At 33.2% G+C, this 16,830-nt stretch overlaps 1 protein-coding gene across 3 annotated transcripts; it reads left to right on the top strand.

Annotated features, from left to right (window-relative positions):
• The first annotated feature begins 14,998 nt into the window (after positions 1-14,998).
• Positions 14,999-16,607, top strand: LOC133290579 (protein TRANSPORT INHIBITOR RESPONSE 1-like). 3 transcript variants are annotated; one of them, XM_061488676.1, is made up of 2 exons: positions 14,999-15,614; positions 16,417-16,607. In XM_061488676.1, the coding sequence occupies exons 1-2, from the start codon at positions 15,145-15,147 to the stop codon at positions 16,460-16,462; spliced, it is 516 nt and encodes a 171-aa protein (XP_061344660.1). In that variant the 5' UTR covers positions 14,999-15,144; the 3' UTR covers positions 16,463-16,607. The 3 variants fall into 3 exon arrangements, with proteins under 3 accessions (XP_061344660.1, XP_061344664.1, XP_061344661.1); XM_061488680.1 differs by having other exon boundaries at positions 16,358-16,607; XM_061488677.1 differs by having other exon boundaries at positions 16,261-16,607.
• The last annotated feature ends 223 nt before the right edge of the window (positions 16,608-16,830 follow it).

The raw sequence follows: 16,830 nt of genomic DNA, 5'->3' as shown, positions 1-16,830 counted from the left end.
GCAGCTCAGTTGATTCCTTAGCGCTAAGTTAGTGGGATTGGATATATGTTCGATTCTCGCTGAATGCATCTTTGGGGAGGAGGCTGAACCTTTAGCCATCACTGACCCCCACACTCTGGATTAGTCTCATAGCTGGCTCAAAGATTCGAAGCTTGTGGGGATATCGGAGGGAGCCAGCTCGCCTCAAAGAGGTAATTAGGGTTGGATAACTCCAAAAAAAAAAAAAGAATTGGTCGATTGGGATTTTTTTTAAAAAAAAAAAAAGAAGAACATTCGCCTTTTTCACATCAAATATATATTGTTCAACACTGTAACCTTAGAATTGGTCGATTGGGATTTTTTTTTCTATTCTTTATTATTGTTTTTTTTCTACATTTACAAATTATTTGTCAACTTATGTAACCTTGGAATTGTATTTGCAGGGGAGAAAAGATGAAGATAAGTTTTTGGCTCTCTTGTAGTCATTATGATGTGTTTGTTGTATTCATGTAGTTATTTTAATTTACATAGTATGAATTGACTTGTTAGATCTGATGAAATATATGTTATTTAGTTTGAGTATTTTGCTTTTGGCAGTGACTTAAATGCAGATTGTGATGAGTTATTATTGTGATTCATGGTTTTGTTTGGACGTTAAAATTGTCATTTTTATTTTAACAATAGAATTTGAGTATTTTGTGGAGTTGATTCATGGTCTACTTGGAAGTTAAAAATTAACAGGCCAACAGGTCGGGCCGGGCCATTTGTTTTTTTATAAATGGGCCAAGACAGGCTAACAGTTAGACTCATACTATGTTATCGAGCCGGGCCAAATTGAAATTTGTTGACATAGGCTTGGGTTGTACGGGGCAAAGCTCGGCCCAGCCTAGCCCACTTTCACCCCTAGATGCCATGATCTAGTTGCTTATGTGGTGGCAAATCCTTAGGCTCCTGGAAAATGCCATCGAATTCATGCAGCAAGGACTGCACTCGTGGATCCAATTCTGGGGCTGGAACACTAATATGAGAATCCAGCAAAGTGAGTTGGTATAAGGAAGCTACCTGATCAGAATTCTGGATTCTTCTGAATTGATTGATTGAAATCGGTTTGGGATGCTTGTCCCCTTGGAGTTTGATGTGTGTACTATCCCATGTAAATTCCATGGTAAGTTGCTGGTAATCCAACACTATAGGTCCCAATCCTTGCCTCCATTGCACCCCCAATACCATATATGCTCCCTGTATAGGTAGTACATAGAAATCCACCAAAAATATATGCTGCTGAATTTGGACTGGCACAGCTGAACATAGTCCTTCACACTTCAAGACTTGACCATTTCCCACCATTACATCAAATTGCTTATCTGTGACCATGGGCAATTTGAGAGTGGAAACTACCTTCGGTTGTAAGAAATTATGGGTGCTGCCCCCATCCACAAGCAAGGTTAACTCATACTTCCCAATATAACAAGTGAAACGTAAAGTTTGTGGAACAATGAATCCAGATAAGGCATGGAAACTAATATGGGGTGAATCGACATTAATGGTTTATGGTGCAAGTATTGGCTGGTCTGATGTGTCTAAGGGTGGGGGTTCATGTTCATGCAATTCATCATCGGGGACAATAAGGAGATGGACTGATGCTTTGCATTTATGGCCTACAAAATATTTGTCTCCACAATAAAAACAGAGTTTCTTTTCTCTGCGTTCCTGAATTTCACTTTGGCTTAAGCGATGGGTGGATTTATTTGTTTGGGAATTGGATATAACAAGGGTAACAGGCTTGGAGTTGGTGGAGTGAGTGGTAGGAGTAGGTAATAAGGGTGGGTATGGAGAATGTAGCTTGGGATATGTGGTCTTGGTTTGGAATTTCAGCTCTTGAATTTTGGATAAGGCGATGGCTTTAGTTAAGGTAGAGGGTTGGAAAGCAGAAACTTCATGTTGAATCTGAGTTTGTAATCTAGAAATAAAGCAATTGAGGAGAAAGGATTCAGAAAGGTCATTTACCTTATTGGACAAGGTTTCAAATTCGGTCTGATACTCCATCACTGAGCCTTTTTGCATTAACTTGGCTAATTTGCCTTAATAATCTTCAAGTTCCATTGGTCCAAAACGAATTTGGAGAGATTGCAGAAAACCATCCCAGGATGTAATAGCAGTATTCTTATGCAACCATTTGTACCAAGCCAAAGCTTTCCCATCGAAATAAAATGGAGCCACTCTCAAGCGCTGGTCTTCGACGATTTCATAAAAATTGAAGAATTGATTTACCTTAAAAATCCAATCCTGAGGATCATGCGAACCATCATACCGAGGAACCTTGATGTGCAAATTCTTGGCTGCTTGAAGCTCTCGGGATCCAGAAGGTTGGTTGTGTGATGAAGATGTTGAATGAGAGGACTCACGTTCTCTGTAGTTATCGAAAATCGCATCCAATTTGCATGTGATTTCATGTATTGCCGTTGCATCTGTTCCTTGAGGACTTCAACATCAGATTGGGTTTGTTCCCATCGATCATCATTTGACTTAGAACGGGTTTCAGGTGCCATAGTTCAGGAAGATGAAAGCCCCAATTGATAGAGTTACGTTCAATCAAGAAGAAAATGGAGAGAAGAAGTAAGAATAGAAGAGAATAAATTTCTTATTTTCATTCAATGAATACTCCTTACACTCATGCTGCCTTTTTTATACTCAAAGGTTTCAGCAGAAATTACAAGACAACAACACTTGCAACCTATTCATCAAACGGTTATTGGTCGTTGATGATGTAACAGAATTCTAACTAACTTGTTACAAACACAATGAATTGTGTATTGCTCTTAATCCTCGAATCTACTTGGTCTTCTAATCAGTCTCTTGGTTCTCCTTTCTGCTATAGATCTCCCCACTTCAGATTCCCTTGGATCCATCTCTTCTTCTTCACTTGCATGTAACAGAGATGTTGACTCTACCTCTTTTGTTTCAGCTGTTGTTGATGTTACTTCAATTGGGCCTTGATCATTGGGCTGTAACGGATTGAGGCACTTTGGGCTCATATCACTCACATCCAACACCTTAAGATTTTGGGTTGAAGTGATTCTTTGCATGATATCAGAGTTTTGGTGATCACAATGTTACAAGTTCGATCCTCAGTACTGCACCCTACCCTGTGGAATTAAGTAAACATAAGGTTAACCAAAAAGGAAAAAAAATTGGATCTATGTAATATCCACACCTCAAGCTCAAAGCCCTCTTGCGTGAGAAGGTGTGTCAAAGAATAATATAAAGTATTAAAAATGCCCTCACCCAACACCTTAAGATTTTGGATTGAAGTGGTTGTTCTCAAGTTTACATAGATATAATTTGTATTTTATATTAAAAAAACCAAATTCAGCTTGTTTGCTGTGAGATCTGGCTGTTCAGGTCTGAATTTGAACTTAGGGGAGGAAACTTCTCTGAACATCCACACCAACTGATTAAGGTGAGTGAATGAGTTGTGAATTATGATGCAAAGTTAAATAGACTATATGTCGGTAGAGTGATGTTAACAAGATTGAGCTGGTTACAGCAGCAGCCAATTCCTGTTCAATATGACTATTCCTTACTCCTTAGTAATGCAAACAAAGCTGTGCCTTTGCCATTCATATGATATGATCACTGATCAGCATGTGTGCCGCCATGCATTCCGATATGTTCCCCATGGATTCTTAATTGCTTCAACTCTTCCTCTTGCATTTATTTCATTTGTTTATTTATTTATTTTCCTTCCAATCCTCGACCTTGGTTTTGTCACTTCACGTGTAGGAAGGGATTACCATAAAATAAGAAACCTAAGTCATTTAAACCATTAAAAAAAGAGTTTATTTTTTCTAAAGTTACTTTAGATAACTTTATCTAATATTCATCGAAACGACGTCGTTTTGGGACGGAAATCATTGTGTTTTTGTAATTTTAATTTATTTCAGGATTATAATAGTCTTTATCATTCTAATTTTTTAATTTTTCAACTCCAAAACGACGTTGTTTCGATGAACATTAGACAAAATTGTGTTAAATTATAACATCGGAAACTTTTTTCCCTTAAAATAGAAAAATATTTATGTAGTTACTATAAATAAGTTATCTGCATTTACTTTCAAAACGACATTTTCTTAGGATTGAAAAATTAAAAAATTATAATTATAAAGACTATAATAATCCTGAAATAAATTAAAATTACAAAAATATCAACACTTTTCTGCCGTGAGAAAAAAAAACCAATCCTTAAAAAAATAACATTGGAAGCAATCAACACGAGCATGAGCAAACCAATGCAATTATTTAATACCTCTCATCAATCGAAGTCTTACACCTAAGATTAATTAAATTAATTTCGTACAAAGTAATTGAATTAGACCCCCTTTTACTTACAGTTATTATACATGTTTTGATTTATTTTTTTCAGAGACATTTTTTAAATTAATGGGAGCTACCTTAAACAACGTTATACGAAAAAGTCCAAGCCAATTCCACTCGAGGGATAGAGAGATTCCCGGAGAACCGGGCGTGGGCTTAATATTAAACCCATTAGCTTAATATCAAACCCATTAATTATCTCAATTGATTAATGTATCGTTAAATCTTAATCACGATATCTTCCCAATAAAAAATTGAATTATACGTGCAAGACAACTCAGCTCGCTCTATATTGTTTTAGGGGTTTACGTGCGTCCTGTTATAGGATTAACTTTGTATTTTTTTGCAGAAACAACCTTTGCGTGGGACCCGCTATTTTTAGAAGAAAAAAAAAACAAAAAGTGTGACACGTCTTTTGATGGGTTAGCAGGATGGAACTTTATCTTTCATGTAACATAATAGTTGCACGGTTCTGAAGCTTAGTGCACTCACTGTTATAATGAGGGGCTAGCTCAAATAGACCGTACCCCGAAAGCATGATGACCAGAGAAGATTGAATGGGGATACCTCCTGACAATGTACCAAAAAAAACAAAAACATAATAGTTGCATTTCCCATTGTTTTATTCAAATTATTGGACTTAAAAGGGAAAAAGGTGAGATTGATGGAACGGTTATTTACCTTTGTGAGCGGAACTCGTTATTATTATTTTAAGGAAAGCTTTTTCCCTATTGTCGTTTTTCGTATTCAACTTGTTTTTATTTAAAATATTCATCTTCTTATTGGTTAATTAAACAAATAAATTTAAAATATATATATAGAAATTAATTTAATAAGTTATAAAAAAAAATTTGAGTGGGAATAGATATTTTTCTTGATATCATTATATAATGTAATAATTTCGGATATTATTGTAAAAGTTCTTTATTTTTTATTTTATATATTTGGAGACAGCTATGTGCTTGTGACGTTCGTTCTCGTATCTCTTTTAATGCACATGCTAGTGAACTACGTAGCACCGATACGGACACGGTCAAAGGCGGACCCAGGGGAGGGGCTAGGGTTGGCCACCACCCCTCCTTGATTTTTTAAATTTTTTTACTATATATATATATATATATATATATATATATATATAATTGTGGGCTGAAAAAAAATAATTTTGGACTAAAAAATTTAAGTAATTGGGTTGAAAATTTCAAAAAAACTTAAACAAACATAACTTTAGAAATTGAAATTGTAGTTTTTTCCAAATGAAGGAGCAAACTTTTAGGGCTCAAGAAAAAATTTCAGGATCAGACACACTTGATTATCAAGAGGGTGGCGAAAATCATTGTCAAAGAAGACAACAACAAAACACACAAACAGGGGTTCCAATTTTTTGAGCTAAATATTGGGGAAGAAAAAGAGCCCGCATCCATTGTCGAATAGAAGATAATCAAGACCAGACTTCAAAATTGAATGAAAAACCAATTTCTTGATGATTCTTTGATTACATATGTTGAAAAAGAAATTATTTTAAATTTTAGCACAGATTCAATTATAGAAGAGTTTAATAATATGAAAAAACGTAGAGAAAGATTTAAGTGAATTGACCTTAAATTTTGTAAAAAAACTCTTTCAAACTTTTTATATTAGGTTCATATATGATTGTATGTACTTTTCTTAATAATATAAAAAAAAAACTCGCCCCCCTCTATAAAAATTTCTGGGTCCGCCACTGGACACGTGACACGATACGACACGATACTTCGACACGTTAATTTTAAAAAAATATTAGATTTCGACACGTTAGGACACGTTTTGATATTAAATAATATTTTTAATTTATGTAGTGTATATTATATTTAATATTCAATAATTAAAAAAAAATGAAACTAAACTTATAATATTAATCAATTTTGAAAAGAAAAATAAGATATCTCAAATATTTATATTAAACTCAATAAAATGGTAATTGTAATTCAACGAATCTAGTAGTTAGAACTAAAAACTCAACGCAATGCAACGTTTGAACTTTTTTTAATTTCTATAACGTGTGTTAGAGTGCCGGGAAGTGTCGGACACAACACGTCAAAATTTTTGAAGTGTCGATGCTTCATAGGGGAGGAACAATGATGAAAGTGAATGGAGTTATTTTGTATTACCACGCAGGTGCTAACTTCAGTCCTGTGCGTAAACATGGGATGTATCGTGGAGGTTTTACCAACATTAAAAAAGTGAACAACATTCTATTCTATTTGGCACCAATCTAATTTTTTTAGAAATCAATTTATATGTACTATAAATTTTTTTATAAATTATTTGATCATACATTTTTACATTATTTTACAAATATAATAGTAAATGAGTGGTCAAATTCATCTACAAATATAATATTATATTTTACAAATATAATATTCAAATGATAAATGAATTCTTTTAATACTCATGTATAATGTTTGATGTTGAAAGTTTAATTTTTTTTACCAGGATTTGTTTTCTCTCTTTTTTATACCACCTATGTAATAAAAAGAAGCTAATTTTTTTAAATAAAAATGTATCCATTTTCTTATAATTGAATATTTTATTTTATACAAAATATATATATATATATATATATATATATATATATATATATATATATATATATATGGTACATTAAAAAATATATATATATATATATATATATTATTTTATATCCTCCCACTCTTCACTTTAATAAATGTAATTAAATATATCCTATTCAAAATTTAAAATAAGTAGAATATGTATTATTTATTGAAGCAAGTGTTTAAAATCATTCTTTGATATACAATTATAAACTAGCGAATTATAATAGAATGAGCGCATTTGAAAGAAAAAAGAAGAAGAGAGTTTTGAGTGTTTAAAAAGGAAAATGGGTAGTTCATATTTTAAATGGGATCTATTAATCTTATGTTGCATTAGATAATTATATCATGCAACAGAGACAAGATAGTGGGGTCTACTACTTTTTTTTAAAAAAAAGATAATGAACCTCACTACTTTGTCTCTGTTGCATGAGATAATTATATTATGCAACATGAGATAATTATTTCGCATTTTAAATTTTCATTTTCCTTGGAGGTAACTTGGGATTGAATTCTTCTTTGATAAAGTGTAACTGAATAGCTATATACATCGTGTTAAAGTTGATTCCCTTAAGCGATCTAATTTTGATACGTTCATTAAATGTTGACACAGCCTATTCAAATTATTTTATGCAGTGGCGGACTCAGGAAATTTTTTTTTATGTCTGCACATTTAAAGGTGGAGTTCGGAGGCGGCCCCAGAATTCTTTTTAATAATCATGATCTAATTTTTGCTTTCACTTTAAAAGTAAAGCTTTGGCGAATAAACCAAAGTTATAAAGAAATAGATAAAGATAATTAATAAAAAATAAATACCACAAAAGACTTTTGTAAAATATACTATAATTGTAGGGTTAATCAATCAAAAACAGTTTCTGTTTATGTCTATTTAATCCAAAGTTGACCACTTTTGCTTCATAAAAAAAATAAAAAATAAAAACCGTACGACTCTCCTCCACTTAATGTTGATTGAATTTCAAGAATCGTTGATGTCTATTAAGATTTGGAATTAATAAAGTTTATGCTTAAAAAAAAAAAAGACCGAGCAATGGGCTAAAATTTAAGCTTTTAATTATAGGGATTGGTTGAGCTGAGTCTATCTTTACCTTTTTCCTTTTAATCTTCTTATTTTTTTTTTTTTACTTGACCTGAATCACCCCACCCATGAAAAACGAAATTTCCTAATTTTATGTCTGCAATTGCAGACAATTGCAACCAAACAGGTCCGCTATTGATTTTATGACATGTATTATTACGTCAATATGGCTTCTTTCGAGTAATATAGCACGATTTCTTTTAAATAAATTTCAAATTTGAGTAAATACAATTTTTAGTCCCTAACAAAAAATATGGTCTCCACTTTAGTTCCTTACAAAAATAAATTAGTCAGTTAGTCCCTAACAAATTCAAAGTGGACCCATTTAGTTGAAATCGTGATCTCTCACAAATTAAAAAAAGATCCATATTAGTCCCTTAAAAGGACTAAAATAGATCTACCTTGAATTTGTTAGGAACTAACTGACTAATTTATTTTTTTTAGGGATTAAAGTGGGGACTGTGTTTTTTGTTAGGGATCAAAAAGGGTCTTTACTCTTGAAATTTTAACTACAAAAAAAAAAATATTTTGAAATTTTGTTGTTCTATGCAAAGTAATTAATGCTATATAATGTTAATGCTCGATGTATCCCGTTTCAAAATAATTTGAAGTTTTGTTTATGTTAAAACATTGTAGAAAGAGCTTTGTTGTTAATGTGATCATAATCATCTCGAATTGGATTAGACAAATGATCAATTAAATCAACGGATAATATAAAAGAGAAAAGTTAATTTCTCAAAGCTATCCTAATTCCTAAGGACATACCATATTGAGCGTTAACATAGTTTACTTCAAAACTTGTTTAAATCATCTTGTGTCTGATTGCGTTAGGTGTCCATGTATTAATTCATCGACCTGACTTTAGATATTGATTCAGAAATTTTATGTTTGAAAAAAATTCAAAACATAAAATTCACTGATTATTTTTTCTTTCAATTTGTGTAATGCGTTATTGTAAGAACCTGCACCGCTAATTAAGAAAATTAATTAATTAAAAGTGAGAATTAAAAAATAATTCCATAATTGATCCTAATAATTATTATGAGGCTTTAATAATTATAATAAGTGAGTAAGAATGCTGAAAGTCATTTTTCGGACGAAAAGTGCAGATACCAGTTCTGCTATCCGGTATAAATGTGTACCGGTGAAGTACCCCAAAAAATTATAATAAGTGCATGAATATTCTTAGAATATAATATAGGACTAGTAAAACAAGTTTCAAGTCAAAATAATGAGAACTACTGCTAGAAATGATACTGGCTATGGAAAAGCGCGTACCAGAAAGGTGCTCCGAAAAATAAAATAAAAATATGATAAATCTTAGAAAAATGAGTAGGATCAGAATCTCAAGTTTGGAATTAAAATGTTAAGCGTAGCAATTAGCGCTAATACAGCGCGATTAAAACGTAAGTGACTATAAATAGCTAAATGGCACATGATCCTAGGTCATTTGTGCCATCCTACGTGAACAATTTTGCTGGAGCTGCTGCCTCCCTCTCCTTCATCCTTCTTTGAGCCAAAGTGATATCTTTTGCTTGATTCTTCTCTCATTTCCCTTGGTAAACACTAGTGAGCATCTTTGTGAGGGGGAGAGGTAGCATTTTCTGAGTTGTGACCTCTGTTTTGGTGGAGTGTAGGGGCTGAGTTGGGTGTTTGGGTTGAGGGCTACCTAGCAAGGGTGTTTTGAGCTTCAAGTGTTGAACTTTGTGGTGAAAGGGTCAACCTTGCTTCACATTTTCGTGTTCCCTGTAACCTGCACCATGGGAGCTTTATAGTGAGCTCCAAGAGCCTTTGTTGCTTCTGTTTTGAAGCCTTGGGTAAGTTCCCTACCTTAATCATGAGTTTTTATGGCTTAAAGATGATGTCTTGACATATTAATGGGTTAAACAAGTAACCAACCTGTATATGAACATTAATGGACTTAAAAATGCATGCTTGGACAGTGGAATGGATTAAAAATGGAACCTTGGAAGGATATCTTCGCGAAATGCAGAAACTGCATTCTGTCGTGAAATATCCGGATATTTGGTTGGACTGGATATGGATATCTGGATATGGATATCTGGATATGGATATATGGATATGGATATCCGGATATGACCACTGAGATATCTGGATATTGATATCCGGATATGCCCCGGACATATATCCGGATATTCTGGGATTTCGAGGAACAGTAAGGTACTGTTCATACAGAACTGAGCTATGGGTTTGTGGACCCTATTTTGATGGAGTTGAACTTCTGTCAATACCTAACTAAGTCAGAATCATGGGATTAAGGGCTTATGGCTTTATGGAAGCCTTAAGACGTAAAAAGAAAAACGTAGTCTTTATGTTTATGCTTATGAGCTATGAATATTGATATGCTTGCTGATCCAAAATCAGATTGTGATATGCTGTGTTTGGGTTTTGAGCTGTGTGGACTCTTGGCTATGGATTGTTAGCTTGCAAGGTAAGCTTTTGTGTCCTCGGTTTAGTCATTGTTGGTTCCACCATTTCCCATGCGGGGATGGTTTATATGCATGATGTGGTTTTCATGTATTGTTTATTGAAATGCTGTGGAGCTGTTAAGTGCAATCTCTTTTAATATGTATATGGTGTTACGCCTAGACAGGAGGCCAAGGGGTGATCCTGTAGGCGGGTTCAGCAAGGGCTGGTACTGTATGGGTAATAGACGTATTCCTACACTTTTCTCTGATCAGTAGAATTGTTTATAACACACATGATATGATTATCTGTTGCATTGCACTATTTTGGAACTTATATTGGATAAATGCTTTTGAACTTATATTTGCACATGTAAGTGAGCTTGGGGTGGAAGATCCTTGAGGACCCCTTGTCTTACTGAGATTTCTTGTTTAGAGATCTCACCCCACGTTTGGGGACACTTATTTCAGGTAACATGGGGCTGATGCCTCTGGCGGCAGAAGGCTGGAGCTTAGTTGATATATATTATGTTGTATGCTGACATGACTAGATTTGGATGTTGTTTATGTTTTCTGTCATTATTACGATATTTGAGTTGAGACTATTCTTGGGGCTATGTTGCCTTATTTGGTGAGCATGGGGATTGTTCATGCCACATTGGTTTGACTTTATGCTTTTAGGTTTCAGTTGTAATAATGTATCAGGATATTGTCCGGACTACGTGTTGTAGATCCGTGACTTTAGATACTCACTTTATTTATATATGAGGTATTTAGTTAGCTGTCTTGCAATTTACATGTAGGCAATGTTTTTATGAAAATGAATTAAGTAATTCAACTTGGTAATGATAATGACGTCATAATTGAAAAGAAAAAGATATTTTGCAAATTTTTAATTAAGCGTGGTTTAATACGATGACATGTTAACAAACCGTGTTAACACGGGGTGTTACAGTGATCACGAAAGAATGAAAAAAACATTCAATAAATTAAGGACACACAATGAAAAATACAAAAATAATTTCAAAAGTGATTCCTTGCCAAAGTAAATGAAATATATATATTAGTAGGGTTATATTAACAATTTTTTTTTTACAAACTAACTATGTCTGACCGGGAATACTCTACTCAAGAGTGTCTTACCTTCAGATATAGTTTAGTTTGTAAGAGTTTGTAAATAAATAGTTGTAAATATAACATTCCCTGATATATATATATATATATATATATATATATATATATATATATATATATATATATATGAGATAAGATCTTTTGACACCGGTGACAAATTTAAAGTTTGACACCTCATCTGAGAGCCGTTAGATCAAAAAAGATCAATGGAAGTGTCCTCCCCAGTACCACCTTTGGGAGGGGTTTAAAGCCTTAACCTGGATCCACCCCGAATCGGACTAGTCGCAAAACGATGAACCGATTGAAAAAAAAAAATCAATGGTATCACATGTTTACAAATCAGAGTCGTTGATATTTTTTGATCTAATGGCTCTCATATGAGGTGTCAAACTTTAAATTTGATCTCATCTGAGAGCCGTTAGATCAAAAAATAAACGACTCTGATTTGGAAGAATGTGACACCATTGACCATTTTTTATCTAACGGCTCTCAGATGATGTGTCAAATTTTAAATTTGACACTGGTGTCAAAGGATCCTATATATATATATATATATATATATATATATATATATATATAGAGAGAGAGAGAGAGAGAGAGAGAGAGAGATTTTGACTCTAGAGTAAGACTTATAAGTCTTATTATCAATCTTAACCATTGATTTTCACTCATGTAACGGTTGTAGTTTAGGAAGTCATATTGATTAATTATTAATCACACTACAATTGACAATCGTTAATTTCCGTCCATCAACAACTGTGATAGGGAGTAAGACTTAGAAGTCTCACTCTTGAGTCAAACGAACTCTCATATATATATATATATATATATATATATATATATATATATGAGATAATCCACACAAACACACACATTGTTACATTCATAATCTAAATATGCGTAAATTTGATTAAAATTAATTAATAAAAATATAATAAATAAACACATGCATGCAATGGTGGACCCATAAAATATTATTTATATCTGCACATTTAATGGTGGGGGAAATTTTTTTTTTTTAATTTTTTTTTTGAATGCATTAAAAAATAAAAGAAAAGAAAATTTCAACTTAACATAAAAAAAGTAATCAAGAGTCAACTAAGAGAAATTGAAATTAAGAGAAATTAACAATAACATAACCCATTATTTAAGGAAAAATGAATTAATAAATTCAATCACTTTCAAGATAATAGATTATATATATATATATATATATATATATATATATATATATATATATGAGATTAATATTTCTCCTACAACGGCAAATAAAATTATTTCTTGTAACATAATATTATTTTAGAATTACAAGAGATAACTTTATTTTATGTTGCAAGAGTAATGACAATTCTATATATAAAAGAGTGAAAAAATTAATTAGCGTCCAAATTGACTAGAGGTGGCAATATAGGTTGAACTCGGCGGGTCAACCTGCCAAAACGGGGCGGGTTGGATTACATTTTTCAACCCATCAACCTGCCTCAACCCGCCCCGTTGGGTTGTGGGTCAAAACGGGTTGGCGGCAGGTCGGGTTGGCCCGCTGGGTCAATTTTTTTTTTTTTACTATTAGGTAATGTTTTATTTGTTTTTAACTTTTGTGATATCCAATTTTTTGTTATCTTAGTACTCTCTAGAAAAAAATATAGAAGAAAACTTTATTTATGACAAAGGTAATTTATGTATGGAGATAAAAACAAGTTTGTAAAAAATATCTGACTGAATATTAGTATACATTTAGACTTACGATTAAAAAAAAACTAAGGGGAATGTGATATGAAAATAAGTAATATTATAATATTAATAAAATATAATCTATTTTTTATTTTTTATTTTTTAAACGGGTTGACCCGCCAACCCATCATAAAACGGGACGAGTTGAGGTTTCAACCTAAATTCAAGAGGCGGGACGGGCCAACCCACTTTTGACGAGTCGGGTTGGGTCGGGGCAGGCAACCCGTTTTGCCACTCTTAAAAAAGTGACAGCTAAATATTGAAACTCCTATACCAAAATAAAATAATGCTACTATGGCAGATGACTAATTTGTTCAAGAGGTGGTGTTCATGTTATACAAAAAAAAATGGGTAATGTTGGATACCATATTAAAAAAAAGGTAGTGTTTATGACTTAATGAGTTTTTTATTTTTATTTTTATTTTTTTTGGGGTGTCAATAAAGAATTTTTGCATCGTATTTAAATTATTCAATAATTTTTAAATTTTGACTATTGAAGGTATTTAATATTTTTCCATTACAAAAATAAAATAGAGACGTAAGCTCTCACATTTTTGGTATTAGATATATAAATATGGAGGCTTGAGTGATTATGTTGCATCTATTTGGTTGGATAAGGACGCCCACAATTATGCAAACATTAGAGGATGGCGATAGATTTTAAGATTTGAAGACCAAAACTTGTATGATAGCTGGCTCATTCATACTCGTACCATATGGTAAATAATGGAATCGATCATTATAAATTTAGAATAGATGCTGTCATTACTACAAGTCTACAAGTGGGGTAGATCGGCCGACTGCATAAGTAAACGAGTTTGATTGAACTATGTGTGGAAACACATATCTCACTCTTAGAATGAAAACAGTCACTTATGATTGGACGGTCATGATGTCATCATTCCACACATCACTTCACTTCACATCATTCATTCACTCCCCTAATACCTTCAAAAAGGAGTGTTATTTTCACATTACATATTAACATTATTAAGTTAACATTTTTCAAATGTTAAGGAAATTCGAGTTAAAATACATTTATAATCTCAAGGTCTCGAGCATCTATGGACTATAAATGTATTATTAGAAGGATTGACATTAAGTGGAGAGAATTCTGTCAAGTTGAATGAAATGTTTTTGGCGTGTGCATATATTAGCTTCTATTTTTCTGACTATACAAATACAAAATTTATCTCACATAATTTTCATATACCTTTTATGTTTGAATATGTTAATCCTGCTATAACATACTTTACATGTACAACGAAGATAAATATTTCTAAACATCATTTTTTAATGTTTGGATCAAAATGTGGTCCCCACTTGCATCTATCTCTTTAGATCAAGCCGTGCAAGCGGAATCATGAGATTCCTTTCTACACCCATTACAGTAGACATGATAACACCTCATCAAAACACCACCATCCATCCATTCATGACTCGCGAGAAAAACAACCATCTCTTTCTCGTCGATTTCACTCAAAGTTTCAATGGATAAGATCACAATATCACACCGCAAATCCAACGGCTTTAACTCGCCTATTGCCACGTGTCTCCGCCATGATCGCCAATCACATTCTCTTCACAAAAAAACCCCCACACCACACCACCTATTTAACTATAGTTAATTTGTAACCTCATAGGGTACAACACAGACTCATTATCTCTCTCTCTCTCTGCGTGTATCTGGCAACCAACTACAACTACAAGCTCATCAATGGCGTCTCAGATCTAAGAGTTTCACTTTGAAACTGTGAGTGTGAAGCTTTGTGCGATATTCATCGAGGAAACGATACCGTCTCGTTGCTTCCACATGCAGAGACTGAGAGTAGCGTACTCGTTCCCTGAGGAGGTCCTCGAGCACGTGTTCTCATTCATTCACTGCGACAAGGACCGTGGCTCGATCTCGCTGGTGTGCAAGTCGTGGTACGAGATCGAGAGATGGTGCAGGCGGAGGGTGTTCGTCGGAAACTGCTACGCCGTGAGTCCGGCGAAGGTGATAAAGCGGTTTCCGGAGGTGAGATCCATCTCCCTGAAGGGGAAGCCGCACTTCGCGGACTTCAATTTGGTTCCCGAAGGTTGGGGCGGTTACGTTTGCCCTTGGATCAAGGCCATGGCCGTTGCATATCCCTGGCTTCAAGAGATCAAACTCAAGAGGATGGTCATCACCGACGACAACTTGGACCTCATCGCTAAATCCTTCAAGAACTTCGAGGTACTCGTGCTCACATCATGTGAGGGTTTCACTACCGATGGACTTGCTGCCATTGCCGCCAATTGCAGGTTTTCCATTTTGTTTAGTTTTATTGATTTATTTATTTATTTCGTTCCTCTACATCTTCACATTTGGCTTATTTATTCTCCTTTTTTTGAAACCGCAAAGTGAAATGAAGTCAATTTTTTGGAACACGTTGACTATTAACACGCTTGGATATCTCCAAACATTGGCTTATTTATTCTCCTTTGATAAAGGTAAATTATTATTAACAATTTTTTTTTGCTTTCAAATTGTTTTAAATATTAAATATACTTAGACCATGTATTAATTATTTTATTAACTATTTTACAAATTTAATTATCGACGAAAATTAATATATTTTTCACACATGCACACACCTCGGAATTTATTTATTTTTTATAAAAATGAAAGTTAAAGAAATTACGGAGGACAATTAATGTGATTATTTTTTTTACATTATGTTATTAATTGGCTTTCGAAACTATATTTACGAGAATATATGGAGAATCTCTCATCCCTTATAAAAATTAAATGGTAATAATAGAATAATCGAAAATTGGGTAATAATAACAGATTTTTTTATTAGCATTAACTCGCTTAATAAAATAACGAGTTTGCCTTGAATTGTGACATGCTATAACGTCTTATTTTATTTATTCATTTATTTTTTTAACTCTTCAACATGAACAGGCTAGTTTACTTTTTTCAATGAACGCGAGAAGGTTTTTGCAGTTCAATAGGACGGCTTAAGATATTCTTAACAGTTGTTTTCATCGGACTTTGACAGTGACTAAATTCAAATCCTTCTTTCTAACCAACTTGTGCACGGTAAAATCTCCCTTTCAGAAATAGTGTCAAAGCAGAACATTCTTCGACATGCAACCTTGCCTGAGAAGGGGGAAAAAAGAAAAAAAGAAGAAGATATAAACCTTCTGTATAACCTTGGAACCAGTCGAAAACCTGAAATGATAGCACAAATCTCTATTATAATGAATGAAGTAGTCTTACTCAAAAGTTTAAATACTTTTTATTTTATTCGAATGCTGTACGTTAAAAGTTATAAAAATAAAATGTAAAATTTCTTCTCTCTATCCTCATCATTTTTCTCTTACGAATTGTCAAGACCTCCTAAACTTATTTTCTCACCGTTGAAAATGTTGCATCTTTTTTAGCTAAAAAATAAGGGATAAGTTATTTTAGAGAAGATAGATAAGTAAGCTATCGGGTGGTGGAGCCAGCAAAATATGTTAGTCAATGCAA

Source organism: Gastrolobium bilobum, unplaced genomic scaffold, assembly GCF_033153095.1.
Source record: "Gastrolobium bilobum isolate Gb01-03AN ecotype WA unplaced genomic scaffold, APGP_CSIRO_Gbil_v1 utg76243, whole genome shotgun sequence".
Taxonomy (NCBI): Eukaryota; Viridiplantae; Streptophyta; class Magnoliopsida; order Fabales; family Fabaceae; genus Gastrolobium; species Gastrolobium bilobum.
The sequence above is the reverse complement of the archived record's forward strand: the minus strand, read 5'-3'. Positions and strand labels throughout refer to the sequence as shown.